Source organism: Meriones unguiculatus, chromosome 10 (genome assembly GCF_030254825.1).
Source record: "Meriones unguiculatus strain TT.TT164.6M chromosome 10, Bangor_MerUng_6.1, whole genome shotgun sequence".
Lineage (NCBI taxonomy): Eukaryota > Metazoa > Chordata > Mammalia > Rodentia > Muridae > Meriones > Meriones unguiculatus.
Genome location: NC_083358.1, coordinates 117,928,676 through 117,947,591, shown reverse-complemented (window position 1 = coordinate 117,947,591; position 18,916 = coordinate 117,928,676). Strand labels below are relative to the sequence as shown.

General features: G+C 42.9%; 1 protein-coding gene across 7 annotated transcripts in view; it reads right to left on the bottom strand.

The window, feature by feature from the left end:
• Positions 1-18,916, bottom strand: part of Slc10a7 (solute carrier family 10 member 7) — a 210,100-nt gene that overhangs the window by 150,951 nt on the left and 40,233 nt on the right. The window contains exon 6 of one of the 7 annotated variants that reach the window (XM_060393197.1): positions 17,000-17,812. The exons of 5 other annotated variants lie outside the window; for them this stretch is intronic. In XM_060393197.1, coding sequence (XP_060249180.1) covers positions 17,656-17,812 — 157 coding nt within the window. In that variant the 3' untranslated portion in view covers positions 17,000-17,655. Of the gene's footprint in view, positions 1-16,999; positions 17,813-18,916 lie in introns of those variants that run through there. One more of the 7 variants, XM_021645312.2, reaches the window with a different exon arrangement.

Genomic DNA, 18,916 nt, shown 5'->3' with positions numbered 1-18,916 from the left:
CCTCATTATTGCTATTACAAGTCCTGCGTAGTAAATGTTGAGTTGGCTCAAGAGGAAGAGACGCCAGTATGTAGTATTGGCCCTGATATAACGTGTGCATGTACATACCCCATGGTGCAATACAGAGCCTAGAAGACAGGTTGTGTGTGTCTGTTCTCTTCTTCTACCCTGTAAGCTCTGGAGATGCAGCTTAGGTCATTAGGCAGCGAGTGCTTTTACCTGCTGAACCCACCACACAGCCCCCAACAACATTTCAAGATGAAATAGTAACTTCGTGTAATCTCACTGAGAAAATACAAGATGAAGGAAAATCATTTTATAAAAGCCATCTGAAGATATAAAATAATAACCGTCATGTACATAGATAGGCACAAAGGCTCTTATAAATTTGAATTACTAGAATCTCACAATATGCAGAAATCCCCATTGTGCAATGGGATGTACTTTAGAACTAAGTAACTGATTTATGATTTGAAAAATCAATCAAGGCCATTTACCTTATCAATGATTTTAATTAATTTATTTATTTATTTATTCACTTATCAGTGATTTTTTTTAAGTGGCCATTTCAAAACTATGTGACAAAATTCAAGATGGATATGGTGACACTTGCTTCTATTCCCAGGACTCAGGACGAGAACCAAACTTCAAGAGCAGCCTGGGACACAGAGTGAGACACGTATAACTGTAGTTAAAAACTCAAAAAGCTAGAGGCTGGAAAGATGGTTCAGCAGAGAATGCCCTCAGTGTGCAAGCCCAAGAACCTCCACAGGAGCCAGGTGGGTGGGACAGAGCACCAATAATCCCAGCACTTGATTGAAGGCAGAGAGGACCCACTAGGGCAAGCTGATTACCGAGGCCGGAGAAGCTGATACTCTCTGGGTTCAGTGAGAGTCCCTGCCTCAGCAAGCAAAATGAACTTCAGCCTCCGACCTCCACACACGTGACGTGCCCACAAAGAAGACAAATGTGCATGTGTGGATTTTCCATGTGGATTTTCTGTCTGGTGAGGAGACCATTATGAGTGAACACCTGAACACTAAACCCAATAGTAAATACCCAAATGTTTGGAAAACAGCAATGAAAGAGGGTGTATCCTCACTGCGTTTCTCTCTAAGCCTGGCAGTGAAGACCTGGAATAAAAGTTCAGAGAAAAGAAGCCAGCTAGGCCACGAAAATGGCATTAACTTTTTTAATTTGCAAAGAGAAATGAAACTTAATTTGGGTTTACCTTTTAAATGCCTCTGATAATTATAAATGAAATTTAAACTGCCTTCAAAAACTGGCTAAAACAGTTATTGGCCAGCCCTCTACTATGTGGAATCGTCCAGTGTGATAACCAGGCATGGTTAAGGTAAAACAACTTCCCCTGTTTTGTTATAAAAGCCAACCTGCAGTCATCTGCCTTTGTACATCTAACTTCCAAATTCTGTGGTTTCCTGCATAAGCCTGCATGTATTTCTTTCATGCATTAATAAACTTTAACTTTTCCTTCCTAATCTGGTTTGATTTTTACCTTGACTGTCATGAAAGTCTTAGCTGTGAAATATGGAATACAGCTAGAAAGGATGAAATAAACCAGGAATTCAAATATTCCACTGCCCCAGCTCCCCTCAAAAAGAAGGAAAAGTAGGTGCTGCTTTCACTGCTGCAGAGCATAAAATCTACATACAAAACAACATACTTCCATACACCAACAAGGAATAATTTTAAATGTAAATTATGCTACCTACAAGTAATATAAAGACAGGAAAAAGATACTGAACATGGTTTCTAAAACCTACAAAACACCAACAAGAGAAAAATTTAAATTCCTAATTAGCAATGTGGTTCAGGGGGGTGGCTGGCAGTAAAATGCTTGCAGTGCGGGTACGGGAGGGACCTGAGTTCAAGCCCCCAGACCCATGGAACCAGATGTGTAATCAGCTAGCACATGCCTGCAATACCAGAGCTAGGGCTGGAGGGATGTCTAGGGTTCACTGGCCAGGTGGCCTAGTTCAAGAGCTTGCCTCACAAATAAGCAGACAGCCATCCTGAGAAGTCACACCCAAGACTGACCTCTGGCATCTATACATACACACGTGCATGCTCTCAGAGCTGCCTAAGTATTCCCACAGACATACTCCGAAACACAAATACATTTTAAGAGCTATAGTTTTGTAGCTATAGTTAAAGTTCCAGTATTAACATGCCAAAGCTCTCATATCACCTAGAGTCATTGTCCTCTAAAGCATCAACGGGGCTTTCAGAACAGACTAGGTCAATAAGCCAACTTTCTAAAATTAGCTTTATCTGCCTATTGTGCTTATTTTTCAAGGCATCACTTTTCCTAAGAAAAAAAGAACAAGAACAAAGTTGGTCTCTGCCTAATTTCAACACTTCCTGAGAAGCCATAGAGAGGAAACTGACTGGAGGGCAGATGGACTGCTGACCGAGGTGCACAGAACAGCAAACAGAAGGAAAAGAAAAGATAAAGAGAAGCAAACACAGAAGAGCTTCTGCAGGCGCAGACTGCAGACGAGAGTGCTATGGTAGCTCAGTGGGGAAAGCACAAAGTCACCAACTGAGAGCTGCTGGGCCCCACGGCAGCCCAACACAGAGCCAAGGAAGAGTTAGCCATGAAGCGCAGTCGGAGCAGAACCGTTTGATCCAGCCAACGTACTAACTGAGAATCAGAACATAGGCTTTAGAAGATTATTGTGAGATCTAGTAACATGGCATCATATAAAATGTCAGAAAACCTATGGCCCAGCTGATGTCATTTATACAAATGTCTGTTCTCTGACATAGGAAACAAAAAGTAATCATAGCAGGTGAAAAAGGAACATTTCTAAAAGGATCCCCGGAAAAAACATCATCTTTCCTGCAGCCACACCGCACCGGCTCTGTGGCACAAATCTCTGCGGGTTTCCTCGGGGGTTCGTGCTTACTGAATTTACACGCCTTCCACCCCTGCATCACATCACAAACAGAACACACACAGCTTGTTCCGTCCAGCTGCAGGAAGAGATAGGATTTAATTACATGAATGCAATCCCAAAGTCAGTAAGGTGTGAGCCAAAGACGGCAGAAGTGCTTACAGCAGAGCGGGCACAGGCGGCGGGAGGGCTCAGGGCGGAAGGTGTCTGTGCCACGCGCCACAACCTACCCCAAGACTCACAACTCCTCCAAGAGGTCCTCTACCACACAGGTGCACTGTCACACACACTCTCCAGTACATACGATGTAATAAAAATCATTTTTAAAAATAATAATAAAAAGTGGTCAGTGGGCAGGGATGGAACTCAATGGTACTATGCTCGCCGAATATTCTGGAAGCCCTAAGTTCCATCTATAACACAAAAAATAAAAAAAGTGATTAGAATAACATCTTAAAAGTGTGTGTGTGTGTGTGTGTGTGTGTGTGTGTGTGTGTGCCTGCGCACGTGCCCACTCGCACTCCTACCTGTGAGTGCAGGCCATGGCACACGTGGGAAGCTTAGAGAATGACCCCGGAGGTCAGTGCCACCTTCCACCCTGTGTGAGGTGGGGTCTCCGGTGCCACTGAATATAACGTGCTGGCACGCTTCCAGGAACTCTCTGGTCTTCTACCTTCCACCTTGCTGTAGGAGGATGGGGACTACCACCTGCCATTGTCTTAGGACAACTCTCTGTTTAGATATGTCAACAACTAGCAAATGGTTATGACTCGGATTTTGCTAAATAGATAATAAAAGATAAGCTCACTATTAAAATTTAAAAATTTTTTTTTCAAATAAAGACTAATTGAATACACTTTTCAGCACCTATGGGATGCTGATTCTGTTAGGTTAGTTGGGTGAACTTTCTCCTTTACAGTTGCCATTGATCATGTGAATCTTCTCTGACTTATACAGAGGGCAGCACAGGGTGATTCTTTTTATGTCCTATAAAAATCACAGCTGAACCTGGAAACAACCCAGATGTCCCTCAGCTGAGAAACAGATACAGAAATTGTGGTACTTTTACACAATGGAATACTACTCAGCAATCAAAAACGAGGAAATCATGAAATTTGCAGGCAAATGGTGGGACCTAGAAATGATCATCCTGAGTGAGGTATCCCAAAAGCAGAAAGACACACATGGTATATACTCACTTATAAGTGGGTACTAGACCTATAAGATAGGATAACTATACTGAAATCTATCCACCTAAAGAAGATAAACAAGAAAGAGGACCCAGGGTACAATGATTAATCCTCACTTACAAAGACAAATGGGATGGACATTGGATGTAGGAGCAAACAAGTAACAGGACAGGAGCCTACCAGAGAGGGCCTCTGAAAGACTCTACCTAGCAGTGTATCAAAGCAGATATTAAGACTCATAACCAAACCTCCTCCGGCAGAATGCAGGGAATAAAAAAAAAAAAAAAAAAAAAAAAAGGATGGGGGGTGGTTAATACGACCTGGAGAGGACAGGAGTTCCACAGGACCAAATATATCTGGACACAGGGTCTTTTATGAGACTGTTTCTCCAAACAAGGACCATGTATGGATGCAACCTAGAGCCCCTGCTCAGATGTAGCCCTTGGTAGCTCAGTATTCAAGTGGTACCCTAATAGAGGAACAGGGACTGTTTCTGACATGAACTCAATGGTGGGCTCTTTGACCTCCCCCCACCCAACTCCCAGGAGAAGCAGCCTTGCTAGGCCACAGAGGAGAACTTTGCAGCCAGTCCTGAAGACACCTGATAAACCAGTATCAGGTGGAAGGGGAGGAGGTTCTCCCTTATCAGTGGACTTGGAAAGGGGCAGGGAGGAGATGAGGGTGGGAGGGTGGGATTGGGAGGGAAAGAGGGAGTGGGATACAACAGGGATACAAAGTTAATAAACTGTAATATTAAAAACATAAAAATTAAAAAAAAAATCACAGCTGAGTTTAAAGACAAGCTTCAAGGCATCATTTATATCTATAAACAATAGAGTGATCCCGACAGAAGAGGTAGAGAAAGTCACCCAGTGTCCTAACCGGACAGTCGCCTAGCGGGAAGGGGACTTCCTGAGAGGACATGACAGCTGACGGCGGCTAAACTGGAATGACAAGGAAGAGCTTCCAAACACTCTTCCTTCCCACACCATTAATCTTTATCCGACTCTAATATACTATGTAGATAGGATATATATGAGTATCAAAAATACATGGCAAGGAGATCACACAGACACTAAAAAGTGCAACAGTAGTCAGCAAGCAGCAGAGCACTAAACAGACTTAAATTTTTATTAAGGGGGCCCTTCTGCTAGTGACTGGAGGTGGATTAGCTTAGTGGGCCATGCAATCGCCGTAACACCACAACTAATGGACTGCCAGGAGATGATTTAATAAAGAGGCCCAGGCTGAACAGCGGGGTGTAAGTAACTCTGACAACCTGAGGCTTTCTTCTGGTCAAACGTTTTATATCGTAAGTGACTTTCCCTTAAAAAAAAAAAAAAAAAAAAAAAAAGGCCCGCGAAGATAACTCACAAACAACAGCAGCCCAGATGTTCTTATGTAAGTTCAGCTGAGTGGCCTTGTGGGCAGGTGCTTCCACAGGCCCCACCTGTAACAGGGTTAGCAGCTCGTTCAACAACGCATTCAGCAACTAAGCAACAGAATCACCGTAGAGGTCACCTCCTAGTTACACTGGAAAATAGGAGTGTCAACAGCGGGGTGGCAACACTCAGGGAGGCGAGGCAGGCAGATCTCTGTGAGTTCGAGGCCAGCCTGGTCTATAAAGTGAGCCCAGGACAGCCAGGACTACAAAAGAAAACCCTGCCTTGAGAATAGGAGTGATAGAAATGAGTGGGGTGAATGAAACTATTTACTGAATAAATATTTCTGTAAAATATTTTAAAAGAACTATGTGTGTGTGACTGAGAGGGGCTTGGGGAAAGGGGTACCTTTCCAGTCCTGATAGGCCAGCATCAGCATCTTCATCAGTCTTAAAAATGTCACATTTTGGGCTGGCGGTATGGCTTGGTCGTTAAAGGCTAGGCTCACAACCATAAACAAAACGTCACACATTCCACTGACCCAATGATGCCACTTCTAAACACTCATCCAGAAGGGTTTGGGGACTTAGCTCAGACAAGGATAGGTCCTCCCCTTAGCTCCAAAAGGAAAAAAGAATATCTAAGAAAATGATACGGTGACAATAAAAGACTTTTCATAATAGCATGTTAAATAATAAAATAAGTTTATGAAGGGCTAAGGACACACTGAAAACACCTAAAAATGTGATTATCTACTGGTCAGCAAAGAAATGACTTGGTTATATTTTCTCGATTATCACTAGAAGCATATAAAGCTTTTAAAATAAAAAGAACCATATAGGGACATAAAAGCTGGCCCCACTGTCCTGTGCAGTACAGCAATCAAGTAGTTTGTTGACAAGCAGTGTGCTGTGAGAATGAATGGCAAGAACCTTTCTCTTGGTACTCAGGCCAAAATTACACCTAGGCATGTGAACATGTAAACTAATCGCTTCAATATAAATAGCAGTAACTGTTTGTTATTAGAAAAGAACCCTTTTCTATCATTATCAAAGTGATCATTTCTAAAGGGAATAAATCACAAATAACTGAAGACGCGGCCGTGGCCTGATGGCAGACTGCAAGAAAGACAAGTCAGGGTCTAAGACCACAGACTGAAGAGGAAAGAGGAACGCTTACATGCTGAAAGCCCCAGAACAGGTTTTGATTTCCTTCTAAACAAAGCTCATTATACTCTTTGGAAAGCCTTCTCTTTAACCTATTCCATATAAGAGGTGAGGCAAGTCTAGTGTGAGATTCTTAACTTGTTTTTTAGACACTCAATTTCCTACAAAATGAAGACATGGCTTCCGGTCTGCAGCTGCCCATCAAACAGCTCCACACAGAGCTGTTTGCAGACAAGAGCCGCTGCTGTGCCTGCTGGAGTTACCGCTAAACTCTCTGTAAATAGGGTGTGGTGGTGCACATCTGTACTCCCAGGGAAGAGGAGACTGCAGCGAGGCGCCAAGGTTGGCCAGAGTACACAGCGAGACCCTGCCTCAAATCCCAATCAGTTAACTACTTGATTAAATTACAATTTTCGTTTATAAAGACCACCAAAGTATTGGGTAGTCTGTGGGTAACACACTCTTGCCCCTTTATCTCTTCTCTCTTCTCCATCTCTTCCTTTTTCCAAAACCTCTGCCCCAGAAATGTGAGTATCAGATTATTGAGGAAAGCCACTAGAAACAGGTTTATGAGCTTACTATCTTTCTATTTATATACACACAAGAAAATAAATAACTTGAGAGAATGAAAGGGTTAGGCTAACTTTGTAACCTATATGTTTTCTAAAGCCTATAGTTTTGAGTTTTAGGTCCAGGTTAAGCTAAAGCCTCTTAGTACCTTTCCAGAGAGTGAAGGAATGTGACCCTATCTGTGAGGACAGATATAAAAAAAGGACAAGCAAGCAATGACCTTCACTCAGCAAAAGAAGGACCAGACCCTTGTCCTTGAGATAGCGTTTCTTAGCAACAAACCTAGACTTCTTCTGAGTAGCTACTGACCTTCAGCCAAGAGCCCGCAGCCCTAATCTTCAAGGATGAGCTAACCACCCCCACCTTCAATTGCAGCTGCATCCACACTTGGCTGGACTGGCCAAGCTTGAGCACCTAAGACTAACCAATTATCTTACTTTATAACTTCTTCATCCAATCCTAAATTGCCAAAACTACAACTTCAAATCTCCCGCAATTTTTCTTTTAAAAACCTAAAGGCCTTTGTCTCCCGGTGCCACTCTTTGCTGACCTGGCAGGGGTGACCCCATTGTACAATGGTTAATAAACCTCTTGCTTTTGCAACGAGTCTTGGTCTGGGGGAGTTTCTGGGAAGGGCGCGATCTTGAACTCCTGAGCTGTGAGACCCCAGGTCTTACAAGAAAAACTACTGATTTTGCTTTGAAAACTATGTTTGGGCTATCTTAACCTCCTGTGATTTAAAGCTTATCCCTGAGAAAGCTTATGAGAAACAAGGGTTTGTGGGCGTAACTGAACTCTGGCAGCCTTGTGGAAAAAAGTTTTTGATCCAATTTCTCAAAGGTAGTGCTTTTTAACATTTTTTCAAAAGTTTCTGTTTGTTTTGCTTTGTTTTTTAATGACATGTATGTGGTGCCTATGTGTATGTGTGTCATGGGAACGAAGGTGCCCACAAAGGCCATAAGAGGGCAGCAGGCCCCCTGCTCCTGCAGTCAGTTTGGAGTTACCTGAGATGGACACTGGCAGCTAGCCATGAGCTCTGAAGAGTGGGACTAGCTCTTAAGGACTGAGCCATCTCCCCAGCCACTTGTCACTGACAACAGCCAGCATGCTATACTGAAACAGACAAAAAGAAGCCAGTCTTGGTTCATCCAAGGTTACAGTGGCAGCCACAGAGAATCTATTTATCCATCAAATAACCACCGTAGCCTGAAGGTTGCAAGGACTGAAAAATCAGGTGGCATTTACCACGTCCTAAGCATTGTCTGCAAGTCCCAGCCATTCGCTCTCCAGAGTCCTGAGGCATCTAACTGTGGTCTGTATCAGCCACGAAGTGAGTCAACTTGCACAGACAGACTCCTTGAGAACAAAAATGAGGTTACTAAAATCAGCCCTCCACCTCTACCCACAGTTAGCTTAAATTCAAGATCTGAATCATAATTAAAGATTTCCCTAAGATGTCATTTAGCCTGCTTTTTTCTTCCTTCTCTGCATTTCTGTCCTTTCTAATCTTAAAGCTGAAAAAGGTTTACATCTTTTAGAGAAAAATGTGAATGTCTTTCTTAAATGAATTCCCTTAACTACTCCTTACATCTACTTTCTAATCCCCAACTCACTTAATTAAATTCAGTGTGAATTTAAATTGCAATTAACATCTTTTGAGGGATTACACAGTCTAATCGGAATTATACAGTGAATATTTGAAACACATACATTTTGTTACATTATCTGAAATGCAAATTGGGAGTCCAAAAAAAGATGTTTAATAAAAATGTATAGGACTGAAGACTTTATTATGGAAGCTAAGGGGCTGGAGTTGAGCCTGGAGAGAACAAAGCATGGACACAAGTACAAAACAAATTGCCTCACCTCCAGAGCCCTTGGAATTGGCCCCACATGGCTCCCATTTGACTTAGCTTCATCACAACTGAAAAACTCACTTCCAAGGGTTTGGTTAACCAAACTGAGTTCCGTATCTTTGTCCCTGTATCAGTAGCTCCCAGTCTTAGAAGTGATGTAATACAATTTTTATAAGGACCAAGTATGTTTTTCTAGCCAAGTACAGGGGCTCATGCCTACCATCCCACGACTCTGGAGACTCTGGAGCAGGGAGTACTGCTAAGAGGCACCCTGGGCTACCAAGTAAAATCTAGACCAAGACTACAGAGCAGGTGCTGTCTCCAAATTGAAGGAGGAGGAGGAAGAGGAGGGGGAGGAGGAGGACGGGGAAGGAGGAAGAGGAGGAAGAGGAGGAGGAGGAGGAGAAAGAAGAGGAGGAGGAGAAGAAGAGGAAGAGAAGAAACAAAGCAGCAGCAGCAGCTGGATGATAGTAGGGAACAGCTTTAATCCCAGCACTTGAGAGGCAAAGGCAGGAGAGCTCTGTGAGTTCAAAGTTAGCCTGGTCTATGACAGCTAATGCTACACAGAGTAACCCTGTCTTGAAAAACAAAAACAAAAACAATTTAAATAGGAAACAACAACAAAATGTTCTGAGTAATTTTTGATGGGATGATTAATTTATTCCATGACTGTTTCTTCAAAATAGCATCCTAAAAAAATAAAAAGCTGACCCTCACAGAACATCTGTATTCCAGAAAAATGTTATTTTATTAGCCTCACAATAAGCCTGAAGCATGATTCCGTTCTATAAATAGAACCATAAGGCTCAGAGAAATTTGTCAGTTGCACAATACCTGACAGAAAAAACTTAAGAGGAGGCAGACTTTTCTGGACTCAGGGTTTCAGAGGATTGTAGCCCATCACATCTACAAGATCTGACAGTGGGAACTAAAGGTGCAGAAGCCTGCAAGGCCCATCTCTAGTCACTTGCTTCCACCAGCCAGGCCCCATGGCCTACAAAATAGTGCTGCAAGCTGGGGACCAACTTCTTGAAGCATAAACCCATGAGAGACATTCCTGAGTAAAGTGTTTAGGAAACACCAAATTTACAGAATCCAGGGTGAAAATAGATTTCACTTCTGAACTCACACTCATAAGAGGTAAACACAAAAAAACATGGTTTACCAGTTCTGCATAGCTAACACCTCATTTAGGGGAAAACCTGCAGACCATAATAATCCTTCCAATTCAGAAGTTGCCTTTGTCTCTGATGGGTAAGCTTTGAAAAGAGTCTTTAAGAAGTTGTGTATTTGGGGTACTTTCTGCCAACCCCAAGATACTACTGAAAGCTAGGGTTGGTTCCTGAGGTAGAGTTGAGCTTTATCATAGAGATGGGGAATTGCCCGCGCTATCCACATCTCCAGAGCAACCTTCCCCTTTTATTCTCAGGGACTGTGTGTAGCTGTCATCTCCAGGCCCTTGCACTGTCCTCTCCTTGCACTGTCTGTCCCCTGCTGGCTGACATGTTTCCACAGCTGCTGTGGCTCTGCGACCCAGCAGAGTGGACGAGTTGAGCTAGCTCTTACTTCTTCCTTTGAGATCATTCATACATGCTCAGTGATCACGTGACAGCCACCTACAGAAGGCGGGGTTTAGAGCCTCTCCAAGTCTGCAGGCGGCCCATGGCTAAGAGCACTGTGCTCTAGCTGAGGACCCGAGTCTGGTCTCCAACACCCACAAGAGGCAGCTCACAACCACCTGAAACTCTGCCTCCAGGACACCTGACATTCTCTTCTGACCTCCACAGGCACCTGCATATGTGGGCCTTTGCGTGTGTGCATACATGTTCACACACATGCACACACATGCAGGAACACACAAGTAAAGCAGTTTTGTGTATACTCCTTACAATGCCTTCTTTCTTTGCTCGCCCATGCTCCCATGATCAGCGTCTATGATCCATGTGATAGGTCATGCCTTGTGTGGTATGTCTGAGTAAGGTTAACTGTGGATACACTGTGTGCTTTGTGTCCCGGCAGTTCACCACAACTTGGCTTCCAGCACCAGGGAATAAGGAGACTGAAAGCCCAGGTGTTTGAGCCAAGAGAGCTCTACCTCATGATCAAACTGTTGGTGGAATGATGGGCAGGCATGGTTGCTCTGACTCCCCGTGTGATGCCTCTGCCAACTCACACAGCAGGAAAGCAACCTTCACCTGAAGCTGAGCAGATGAAAGCACCATGTTCCTGGACTTCCCGACTCTGAGAACCATGAGCTAAGTCAACCTCCATCAGTATAAATATCTAGCCTGCAGTATTCAGTCACAGCAAAAGCCTAACAAAGGTTTGGAGAGAGGACTAGAGGTGGTCTAGTATGTAGTTAATTGTCTGCAACAGTGAGGAGACATGCAAGCCTCAGAGGGCCTGGACTTAGTTTACCCAGGTCCGCACAGTCTCTGGAGGGTGCGATGGTATCTGCTTACATTAATTTTGCGAGTACTGAAATGAGCCATGCAAGGCCTTGGCACTGCGAACACTAAATGAACATCGCTATTCCTAACCGCCCATCCAAGCAGCACCACAGTAGCTGAGGGCACAAAACCTTCCATCAGTGACCTGCAAACTGAGAGTCCGGAAGCAAACACAAAGTTCCTGGTATATTTGAAAGCCTACACACAAACGACTTTTGACGGAGGAGGAGGCTCCGAGGGTAAAGCGAAGCAGGAAACCTGCGCTCACTCCTCAGCCTGGCATGGCACAGCCTGCCGTGAACCCAGCACTGGGGGCACAGTTCGCTGCAGAAAGGGAGGAGGCCAGAGAGGCTGAGAAGAGACTTCAACCAAAGGCACAGAAGGCCTTCTGGAAAGCAGTACCACAGAGGTAAGAGAAGCTCTAAGCCAGAGGCCTAGGAGCCTGGAGTCCCACTGAATCTGAATGCTATCCTTAAAATCAGCATCTGTATTCAGTCAAGAAGAATGCGATCGATTCTGCAGTATCTGGGAAACTAGGAAACTAGAAGTGATCCCTGTTCTCAAGAACTTGTCAGTCTGTAAGAGAGCTCAGTGGGTGAAAAAGCCAAAGCTACTTTAAAAGGCAAAGTATGGGCCAACAAATGGCTCAGCCAGTAAAGGCGCTTGCTGTGACACCATGAGTTTAATCCCTAGGTCCCGCACAGTGGAAAGAAAACAAATTCCAAGTCATCCTCTGACCTACATAGAAGTGCCCTAGCACATGTATGTCCCTTGTAACACAACAGCTAGATAGTTACATATATAGATAGATAGATGATGACAGATAGATACGTAGATAGATAGATAGATAGATAGATAGATAGATAGATAGATACAGATAGACAGACAAAGATAAGTAGGTAGGTAGGTAGGTAGATAGACAGATATAGATACATACATACATACATGTAATTTTTCATTAAAAGCAAACAAAGTGTAGTTGGTGGTGCATACCTGGAATCGCACCACTCAGGACACTGAAATAGGACTGAGCGTGAAGACAGGCTGGGCTACACTTGGGGGTTGGTGAAGGGGCACAGACTCCTTCAAAAAGACAAGAAGTGTCTTTAAAATCAGGCCTTCTCTAGGGCAGACTTTATTATTTCCCCAGTGTTGGGTCTCTCCATGTGCTCCATAGTCACTGTTACAGTAACTATGATCTTCCAGCCTGCCTAAGTCCTACACTACCTGTTGGGAGAAAGGGGACATAAAAAAGTATGCTCTTTTCACTATCTCTTCACCTCCTTTGTGGGTGTAGGCCTTCTTTTAAAGTCCTTTCTCAGTGTTACCAACCAGGGCCCACGCTCCGTCTATTATTTCAAATGCTAAAGGATGCCCTGGGCCAGAGGACCTCTGCAGACATTCCCAAGGAGACCCCTGATCCCAAAATACAGACTCACACTTTATCCAAGGATACAGTGGACATACAGATGTACAACCATGAGCAGATATGTGTAACATATATATGTATGGTATGTGCGTGATGGGTGAGTATGCATATGTATGTGTGTTTGTGTGACGTGTTATATATGTATGTGATGTGCATGTGTGTATATGTGTGTTTGTATATGCATGTATGTATATGTGTGTTTGTATATGATGTATGATATGTATGTCTGTGATGTGTGGTGTATGTACGTGTATGATATGTGTTTTTTTGAGTATATATATATATATGTATGCTTGTGTGCATGTATATGTGTGGTATATATATGTCTGTATTTGTATGTGTGATATGTGAATAGGTATGTATGTACATGTACTTGAGTATATGTGTGTGTGTATGTTAGTGTGTGTGCACACAGATACCAGAGGATAGCATATCTTCTCCTCTATCACCCTCCATTTTATCCCCTTAAGACAGAGTATCTCCCTTTTTTGTTTTTTGTTTTGTTTTGAGACAGGGTTTCTCTGTGTAGCCTCGGCTGTCCTGGACTCACTTTGTAGAACAGGCTGGTATTGAACTCACAGAGATCCTCCTGCCTCTGCCCTGAGTGCTGGGATCACAGGCGTGCACCTCTGCGCCCGGCTAAGACAGTGCATCTTACTGAACCTGGAGCTTGCGGTTTTTCAACTAGATGAGCAGCAAGGCCCGCTGTCCTCCCGTTTGTGTCAGGTGGGCACATCCGTGTTCAGTTCTTGCGTATAGGTGCTGGGAACACTCGTCCTGTGTGCACAAGCATTCTTATCCGTGAGCCATCTCCTCAGCAACAAAGACCCTTTCAGGACAAGTCACCTTTCTGCTCTGACACGAGATACCACACAATTTCCATGCTGAGTTAAAATAGTGTTTGTGAAGTTACGTTTTCATGAATGTAATCTTGTGGGGTTTTTTTTTGTTTTGTTTTGTTTTTCAACTAGACATAGATAATTGTGATTACCTTATGAAGCCCAGGACAGCCCCGGTTTTGTAAACTTGCTGACATGAGGATCTGAATTCTCCTTATAACTCTACAAGCCGCCCCAATCACACACAGGAACGCTGATCTGGGAAAGAGATGCTGGTAGGCACAGCAGCCCCGCTGCTCTCAGTCCCTTTGTGTGTCCAGGCTCGGTGCATGTACCATCCTTGTAAATATCACCCACTCAACAGGAGGAGTGCCAACTCCTAAGAAAAGACACAAGACGTGTGCAAAACAATGCCCAGTCACATGCCACCCTCAAACTGTCCGCACTCACACATCCTCTGACAGGAATTTCAGCAGGTTTCTAGACATCAAAAACCACATTCTGCACTACAGTGAAGGTGATACTAGAAAGACTGAATGAGTCCAGTGCGTTTGAAATTCCAGTCGGTGGACAGTGAGGAGGATGAGGAGCGAGTGGCAGCTGATGCTTCTGGGGGAGAAAGAGTCTGTCAGGGTGTGGTCACTAACAATCAACCACGGCCCAGAGGAGGAACTCACACCTACCTGTGAGTGTAAGCGCAGCACAGAAGAGGGGAAGTAGGAAGGGGTTTGCGAGGTGGGGAGGAGTAAGGGGTAAATACTACAAAAAAATGCTTGAAATTCTTAAAGAACCAATAAAAATATTATATTAAAAAAGGAAATTCCACTCATACAAAATACATAAAGCCAAGAAATAGCCTAACCTCACCTCACCCACTGCAAAGATACCCCTTTTAAGCTGGTTTTTAAACCTGTATCAAAAATGACGAGAAATAAAACTGATGGTTTAACACAAAATATAAATCCATTAGTATCCTAAAAATACATGTTCTATAAAATATAACAGAATAACCAGAGAGTGAGTAGTAAATGATAGAGGCAAAAGGAAGAGTTCCTGTTGATACGGACACTAAATGAAGAAGTTAGAGCATCTCCATTTCCAGTATCAACTGAAGAAGCACATCCCAGCAGCAAATACCAAAACATCAGCAATGAAACCAAGGCTAACAAAGAAGTGAGAATAAATAAATAAATTAATTTAAAAAAGAATGGGGGGCTTCACTGAGCACTAGGATAACTTCCAAATAAACTTTCCCTCTCTACTCAGGGTAAAATCTTCCGGCAGAGCTCCTGCCCTCATTTGCATATCTGTGCAAGCCTATTCTCTTTCCTTTTTTTCCTTTCAAGGCCCTTTGCCCTTTCAATCATGAAGCATATTACGCCACTGTCAGGCCAAAGCAGTTCCTAACAACAGGGAACCCAGCTGGGATGGGAAGAGGGCAGCAGGCTCATGCATTAACATAATAATCCAACTGTGTTCCCATAGGCCCTTAGGGCAGACAGCATATTAGGTAGGCCTCCTGTGCAGACCCCGGTGGAAGCTGCCTTTATCACCTGCCCATCAACCTGTGGCAGCCCGAGTGGGCTCAGAGCGCCAGCCCCTGCCAAGCAGTGGTGCCCAATTACCTTACCACAGAAGACAGAAATCCATTTCTCTGGCTGTTTAATGTGCTCAGTGCATTTCCTTATTTGTGATTTGAATCTGCACTTCAGCATCATTTCCAGATTCACTTCTTGCCTTTTAACTTTTTTAAAGTCAAATTGTATAAAGTCCATTCCTCAACAGCAGGCAGGAAAGGGACTCAATGGGTGACTAAAAACAAAGCCCAAGTTGGTGTGAAGCCTAAAGATTCTTCCATCAGTTCAAAGGACTTGCGTATATGGAAGGTCATCTCTATTTCCTCAGGGAGACAAACCAAAGGAAAAGGGAAGAAGAAAATAAAAGAGGCAGTCCTAAACTCTATTCTTTCAGTAGAAATGTTCACCATATCTGAGCCGGTTCTCCCAGAAACTGAGCTATGAGCACACTGACCCTAGCAAGGAAAATGTGCATAACTCATCACACCTCGCTCAAGGAAAACTGAGAAAGAGGTGAGGAAGTACTTTTTCATTCTTAAATTATTATTGAAGATCAAAAAAAGAAAGAAAGGAAGGAAGTCAGCCCCCTGTCCACATGTGAACTCTATGCTGAGTTGCTCAGGGCCTAAAATCTTTGCTGTGTTCCATGTGTAATTCTCTTTCCAAGCTTCAGTCTGCTCAAGGAAAGGCAAGCCCAGGGGTGAATGCCAGTAAGAGGGGGTGCACATTACCTAGCTCAGCTCCTCTTCAAGTACAAAAGCTCAGACGACAGTCAGTTAGCCAGCAGCCTCGCTCCTTGAAATCACTGCTTTCGGTTAGAAAATGAAGGCCTGTGATTTGCTGCTCAACCTGACCTAGAGAGCCGCCTTTAGAAATAACTGCCCATCTGGCTAAGGAGACATTTTCCGCTGATCATGGGCTTCGAAATAAAAGTGAGTTTTCAGGGGTATTTTAATAAAAAATGAGTCCTCTACTCAAACAAAAATGTATTTATCTACCATTTCTATGAATTTTAAATGTTAAGGAAGCAACACTGGTATTTAAGCCAACACCAAGTCTTCGGTGTGCTGTCTGATAATTAGGTAAAACTTAAGAAAGGAGAGCTACTACGTCTACAGCACCCAGGTCTTGAGGAGTTGTGAGCAGCGGCCAAAATTCCACATTCCATTAGCAGGTGGGGGTGAGGCAGTCCACAACCTGCCCGTTCTTTCTGTCCATACACCACACAAGGCTGTGTGGGAAGTGAGAACCCCAGCAGGAAGACATTTGTTTGCTCTTTAACAAACAAACACCTGGGGAAAATTCAAGTCAAGGAGAAGGAAAAACTCCTGCAAAATGTTTTCTTCTGTGTAGAAATCTTGAGCCATTTAAGTCTCAAAACAATAGAATGTGTTTTAGGGTGATGGAAGTGTAAATACAAAATACTTTAGTCCATTATAAATATTAATGCTGGTATGTGTGTTAAACAACAAAATTATACACATCTCCTTGATCTGTCGGGTTCCAGGGGTTCGTTATTCTTCATAAAGTCTTACATCTCGGCAAAATGCTCAATAGAGCGAAGTCATTAAATGTCGAAACCTGATTTTTGATTAAAAGACAATAAACAATAGCTCTGTATGGTGGATAAACAGTGGCACGGACTTTATTTCTTAGAGGGGGCGTGCTTCCACTGTAGGGAAAACAAAAGAAACACATTTGTAGAAAACAAAAAGGTAGCTATCCCATTAGTAGGAAGTGAATTTTAATGTAAATAACAATTTATGCAACAGCTAGAAGAATCTGGCCTCTAAAACAGTGGCAGAGAAGGTAATAGGAGTAAGATTCATGTTGTTTCTAGATTTGGCAATTCAAACTTTGATGAGCTTAAAATTTTTTAGAACACAAATACTGAACATAAACACATTATTTAAAATTTGAGTAGGTACAAATATCACTAGGAAATCTCATATTCAAGTAGAGTATTGCAATTTAAACTTCTGCGCCCCCCAGCGGAGTTGAAGCTGCTCTCTCCCTGAAATGCACTACCTTCACTTGATTTTACCAGAGCTTGGACTCTCCGGAGAATTACTTCGAAAGGTGCCTCCTCTTCCCACACAGGCGCTCTGACTCTCAAGAACTCTACCCACCCAGTTCAATTTGGTGTAGACACATCTTCAGAGATGGGAAACAGCTAGCATATCTTGACATTTCTGCCAAGGATAAAATTAAGTATAAAATATCAAAATTACATGTTGAAACAGATGCCATCTTGCTTTGCTTCCTTCTGAATAGACCTTCAGCTGTTGAGGCACAATATATTTTTCCCCAGGCAAAATCCCCAGGCTACAATAACTGAGTCTCTTGTCTTCAGGACAGCTTTCCAAACATTATCCTTACGTATCTGATTATCCATCGGTTGTAGTTCTATTTCATATTTAATCACGCAAATCATACTGTAAAAGAGGAAAAACATTCCATTTAACATATTACTCAGCTGCCACCGAGGACAAGTTAATTTTCTAATATTTCTCAATTGTTCACCTTTATTTTAGTAGTGGAGTTAGATGCCACAAGGGGTCAAAAGCTAATCATTCGTATACCCCAACTTAAATCTGTCTCCAGGACTGTGGCTTTGAGCAGCATGCTACCTGGCCCTGGAAACAGGAATCTCCCATCAGCCAAGACTGCCCCCCTCAGCCTCTCAAGGTGCCTCAGCATCAAAGATTCCACATTCCAAATGTCTCAAGGTCAATACTGTAAACTATAACTTGCTTAATTGGGAAAACTTATTAAATAAAAATCAAATACACTGCTAAAAAATTAAAACCCTTAGACCATTACAGACTAAAACTAAAAACTGTAAGGTTGTGTGCTCAATCCCAAGCTTTCCAAAGCAAGAAACTAAAATGCATATTAAATCATTGCATTCCAACAAAACCAACTTGATTTATACTGCAAACATTCTCACTTAACATTCAATTCTATCAGCAAAGTTTATGGATTTCTATGTCAACATCCATTCAAGTACTAAGTCATTTGTATTACGTTTAAAAAAAAGAGTTTCAAAAGGAGATCTTAACTGTCTGCTATTAAAATTTAGTTCCTAGTTCTAATAAAAAACCCTTCCATACAGATGACATAAAGAAACAAACAAAAAACAGGAGAAAGTTTGAGTGGGAAGGGAGGTGGGTGACATATAAAAAACACGGAAGAATAAGCAAATAAAAAAAACCTATGGAGATGCCTCCTGGGTAAAGGATTTGCTCTTCAAGCATGAGGACCTGAGTTCGAATCCCCAGCACCCATATAAAAAGGTAGGCATAACTATGCATGCCTATAAAAAAAAAAGTGAATTAGAAGCAAAGAAAGGCAGATTCCAAAATGGCCAGCCAGCAACCAATAACCAATACAGCAAGCTCTAAGCCACACAGACAACTTCACAACGTGAACAAGAAAACTCTCCTAAATTCATTAATACCTACTGTCAAGCATAATTAAGCGCTTCTCTAAACACAGGGTGGTATAGTGACAGCCACAGGTAAGCGTGCTGGGAGGGG